At 36.8% G+C, this 5,119-nt stretch overlaps 1 protein-coding gene across 5 annotated transcripts; it reads left to right on the forward strand.

Annotated features, from left to right (window-relative positions):
• Positions 1 to 958: 958 nt before the first annotated feature.
• Positions 959 to 3,821, forward strand: LOC149569612 (uncharacterized). 5 transcript variants are annotated; one of them, XM_089822314.1, is made up of 6 exons: positions 959 to 1,640; positions 1,726 to 2,129; positions 2,429 to 2,961; positions 3,153 to 3,256; positions 3,388 to 3,472; positions 3,590 to 3,821. In XM_089822314.1, the coding sequence occupies exons 1-3, from the start codon at positions 959 to 961 to the stop codon at positions 2,717 to 2,719; spliced, it is 1,377 nt and encodes a 458-aa protein (XP_089678440.1). In that variant the 3' UTR covers positions 2,720 to 2,961; positions 3,153 to 3,256; positions 3,388 to 3,472; positions 3,590 to 3,821. The 5 variants fall into 5 exon arrangements, with proteins under 5 accessions (XP_089678440.1, XP_089678442.1, XP_089678439.1 ...); XM_089822316.1 differs by having other exon boundaries at positions 2,429 to 2,472; positions 2,548 to 2,961; positions 3,388 to 3,821; XM_089822313.1 differs by having other exon boundaries at positions 3,135 to 3,256; positions 3,388 to 3,821.
• Positions 3,822 to 5,119: the final 1,298 nt, after the last annotated feature.

The raw sequence follows: 5,119 nt of genomic DNA on the forward strand, positions 1-5,119 counted from the left end.
GTATGAGAATGTTGAATGCTGAAAAAAACTTATTATGTCAAAGAATTTAATCCCACATGCGAATATGACGACAAAGAATATTTAAGAGCCGAGATCAAAGGAAAGACAAACATCCTAATCGCTCAATTGAGATCCGGTTCCCACCATTTGAGATGTGAAACTGGTAGATGGAAGGTCCTTAAGAAAGAGTGGGAGGATAGCATACGAAGACATTCACAGCGTCCACAAAGAAACATTAAAAGTGAACAATATAAAAGACTTTTTCGAAGGACCAAGACTCCTCAAGGGGGTCATTTTACTTATGCAGATTCACAACAAAAAAGACACGCTGGAGACTGACTAGGAGTTTTATGTGGGTCTCTAGAGTTATGGCCTCATGAACGTCATTAAAAATCTTCCATTCATTCATTACAGGCCAGCAACTCAAGGCTCTGCCTCTATTTAACTCTTTAAATTAAGACAAGCCAGCAACTCAAGGCTCTGGCGGATGTTTTTCTCTGTGCACACGGGAAGCCGTTACACTGCACATTTCCAGTGGCTGATGTTCCAATACTGCAATGGCGTTCTCTTTTAATTTGTGGGATCCCACACTCACAAAATTTGCTGGAAAGTTAATATCACTTTCGGTGGCTGATCACAATCTCTCCCAATTCCTGGGCGCAACCAGTCATAAGGAAGTGCTGCGCCAGGACATGAGCTCTTACGCTCGCTCATTCCTTCTTTTCACAAGCAGATACATCGATTACTCCACATGTGTCCTGCCGGGAAGCCCATATCCCCAATTGGGAATTATACCGAGTTCTATCGCCTGTAACAACGGAGGGATTTGGTATTCACCAAACTGGATCACCTCATTAAAAATTGAAACGTTGGAGGCAACGGCGGAGATCGCGGCGTGAGAAATCAACGGGGTCTGAGAGCGCTGGTGCAGCAACCACGTTGCTGGAAATGTCTGAGAATGAGTTATGATGCCAGAGCAGAAGGGGAAATATATAGGGTTGTATCGGTGGCCATGGAGAGGAAGAAATTCTCTGCATTGGTAATTGCAGGCCTGAAATTGATGGAAATGTGGATGGATTTAGCGGCTGCTGGTTGTGCGCTTTTAGCGAATTGTTGGAACATGGTTTGCCCTAAATCGCAAGTCATGGAAAATGAATCTGCCCTCGTCAACAGCAACCCTGGTCCGGCAAATGACAAAGATCGGTCGGATGAAAGTATAAGACAGCAAGAGATTCTCCATCAAAGTCATTTTGAGGATCTTGTAGATTGCAATGTCGGCAAATTTGGGTTTCGGAGAAGATGTGTGTCTTCGAAAAGAGGACCCTCTGCGTTTAGGGGAAAAGCAAGGGTTTTAAGGGCGGCTATTAGCAAGCCTATGTCTTCCCTCGAAAGCTGTCTCTATAGTTATGAAATTGACAGTAGTAGTTGCATCTCGTGCGGAGGGCAAAGGCAAAAGCCTCTTCTTGTTAATGATGGGAGTAAAATCATGGGAGCGGAGATTTCTCCTCTGCTGCTTTCATTTCCTGTTGCAAATTGTCTACTGCCTTCTCACAATGACATAAACAGTGATGGGCATGGGTCTGTACCCGTAACTGAACTTCCTTCGCCAATAGAATGCAGCCAAAGTTCAAGGAATGCAGGTATGATTAATTGTAATTCCTCTTTTAGCTTCAGAATTGTTTCCTTTATTAAGGTTGTTTTATTTACAATATTTATATTTCACAGATGCATGTGTAGGCTATCGTTTGGTTTGTTTTGGAGTTGGCATTGGCATAATGTCCACAATCATGTCAAGCAAGAGTGAAATGGAGATGCTTACATGTTTGATAAAACAAAAAGAAGAAAGGGTTGAGGAACTGGAGGGAGAACTAGAAATGCAAGCTTCATGCACCGTGAAAGACGTATCTGATGAAGCTCTTAATGGTTTAGAAACTTGGCAACAGACTGTTGCTTGTCTTGATGCATTGTCTACTGAGGCGTGTGTGATTGAGAAAACTCCAGGTAAAACCCCCGACAAAAAAATGGAGAACGTGACCAGTGTTGAAGCAGAGCTTGAAGCCGAGTTGGAGAAACTTGGATTCAACTTGCATTCTCTTAGCCACCAGAGAAGATTTCTTAGAATCAATGAGGTTAGCTATTAGAAACTCAACTGCTCTCTTTTTTTCTGTTTTGGATAGATATTAAAGCCATGCTGCCCATGTTGAATTTGTGCACACAGCACAACTTCTCTGTTTGAATTGTTTTGATAGGTCACTTAGAAAATGCCTTGTACCCTTTTACATACATTGACTCAAGTGCTGATTGGTTATGCTTGTTATCTAAACATATCTATAAAGCAGTTTCAGTTTTTTCAGTATCATGTTTACGATCTTCCAATGGTGTTTTATGATCACGCAGCATAACCCTGAGAATTTCAATCGTGTGGCAGATTGACTCAGATTGCAGTGCTGATGTTGTCAGTGGACAACTGAGAGAGGATGGGTTTACGTGTAATGCAGAATCAGAGGAAGATAATAACTCTTCAAGAGATGAAGAATTTAATACAGAAAACTTCTGTGTTTCACCAAGGGATTTGGAAAGACGGTTGCACGAGGTTATAATATCAAGGCTTCAAGATCGCATTGCAGAGCTTGAAACTCAACTTGAGGGGAGTCAAACTAAATTGCATGCGATCAAATCAGCTCTGAAGCAATCAAATGAGTCGAATCAAACATCTTAATCATTAAATGCAGCTATTTATAAGCCTATTAGGTTTTGCTTGGAACTTTTTTCTTTATGAATTTTAGGACTCTCACCCACTGATCATGCCTCTGTTACTTACATTGAAATGGATTTTGCTGGCATTCCTATTATTGATGTCGAATTTGATAAATGTATGTCAGATTTGCGTATAGATTTTGGACTGGATTCAGAGGAAGTAGGATCTGTCTCCTCTTTTTTGGAACACCCTGATGATTTGAGGTACACATTGACCTTTTCATTTCAGCATTGTGTAGAATAGAAAATTCGTTGTAATTTGTTAGTAGTAATTTTTGTTTTATCTCGCCTTTCAGATTTTAAGATTTTCAATTGGCCACTAAAATGAAAGTCAATGTTAACATTCATTATTACCAATGTTTTCATTTTAAATTTAGACAGTAAATGATTAACAGAAAATCAAAGTTGTGGAAATACAATTCAAACTGTCACCACTGAACCTTGATAGTCATCTCTCCAAAGGTATTGGAGTTTCACAAAAGGGACATGAACATTCATGGTAAGAAAACAAAAATGTTTATATGTTTTTTTTAATACAATTCCTTTCATTTCTATGATAATGTTTGTTTTGATTATGATAATAAATTTAGTTGTCTCTAATTCTCTCTTTGTTTTGCAAAACTATTTCAGCTGCTGTAAAGGTCAAGAATGCTGCAAACACCAGCACAAACAAGAACACTTCTGATCCCAAAAGCGAAAGTTGCCCTTATTCAAAGTGATATGTTCGTTCCTAAATGCTAGTTGGGTTCCATTACAAAATTTGCATTGCATTGAGTGTATGTGAAAAGTAACTAGTATGTGAACAGTAACTAAATGAAACTCAAAATTTCAGGTGGTAGTATTAGGGTTGTCGCTGATGAGGAGAATGTACCAACACTATGAGGGAGTACAAAATGTCCAAAAAAATCTCAATGGGGAGACCAGTGAGTGGAAAGTCTCCTATCTATTCTAATTGTACATCAAGTAAGGGGTGGGAATTCCATTTCTGCAAGGCTACATTGCTCAAATATCATGGCTTCCTGTTGTTTGTATCAACATCAATACTGAAAGAAAAAAATTCCTTATTTGGTTTTTTTTTTTTTTTGTTGCAGTTATTTGATCTTTCGAAAAGCCATACATATTTTTTTTGGCTGTCATAAAAGAGTTTACTCTGTATCATCTGCAGATGCTGATTATGGAATGCCTCATCTCATTTCATAAAATATTTTCTTAATCTTTGCACTGGTCTTGAGCAGGAGCTTTTCTCGCTTTCATTTGGCTTTAGCTTCTATTTTTTTCATTTTTCAAGGAAAAGAACTAATACTTGTTTCCTTTTGTATGGTGTTGAAGGGATTTCTCATTTCAGTTAGTAAGAATGTTGAGAAAGAACTTCTATGAAACTTACAAGTATTAGTATATATATTACATTGTTAATAAATTTATTATATTGATTAGGTTAGACAGTTACAAAGTAGTCTGTGCATACTTAAATTGTTTAACTGATTTCTATCAGGTGCACAAACATTATAAATACCTATCAACTTTAAGGCTGCAACTAATGAAGAAATCTTTGTGTATATAAATTGATTATAACTCTTCTTTTGTTTACATCTCCATAAAGAAATTGGAGTTGAGCAACAACTATTAAATTTTTAGTGGATGAATCAAAAGAAATAAAAGGATATTTGGCTATGGAGATTGTGGTTGACACATTATATAAATATCATGGTTTTAATTTTAATACTTGGAAAATGAAAATTTAAATGCAATCGATGAATGAAAATTTATGGGGAATAGGCACTAGAAAAGAATGTCCATCTATGATTCTCACTTGCACCACATAGACTTGCACAAAAACTCAAATGAATTTTGGGAGGAATTGAATAAGTTATTTGGAACAAAAGCACCTAATGCACAAATTTCTTTAACTACTTTGACTATATAGATTTCAAATGGAAGATGAAATTACAATGACAAATGACATAAGTAATTTGAGGTATATTATTGTTGCTTTTACACTTGGCCAAACTACTTCTCATAAGTTAGAAGATACATTTCAACACTTTTAGCAAAAGAAACAAGATATCAAATATAAATGATTCATAAGGTGTTTCTCAAGTTAAAAAAAACTTATGTGCTCAAACACATAACAAAATATCATACATGAGAAAGAGGAAATCATGTGTTATAACTATTAGAAAAAATGGTCACATATTTTGGTCTTGCAAAATCCATGCTAGAGATGTTCTTAATGGAAACATGAAAATTGAAGGTAATATTACTTGTGTTGAAAATGAGGACTTGTCAAATGATGAAGCCATTTGCTATGATTTTTTAAGTGACCTCGGAGAATTATTATAAACCTTCATTCATTAGAGGTTGG

The sequence above is a fragment of the Cupressus sempervirens genome, chromosome 3 (genome assembly GCF_028749045.1).
Source record: "Cupressus sempervirens isolate cs-2001-9-10 chromosome 3, ASM2874904v1, whole genome shotgun sequence".
NCBI classification, from domain to species: Eukaryota; Viridiplantae; Streptophyta; class Pinopsida; order Cupressales; family Cupressaceae; genus Cupressus; species Cupressus sempervirens.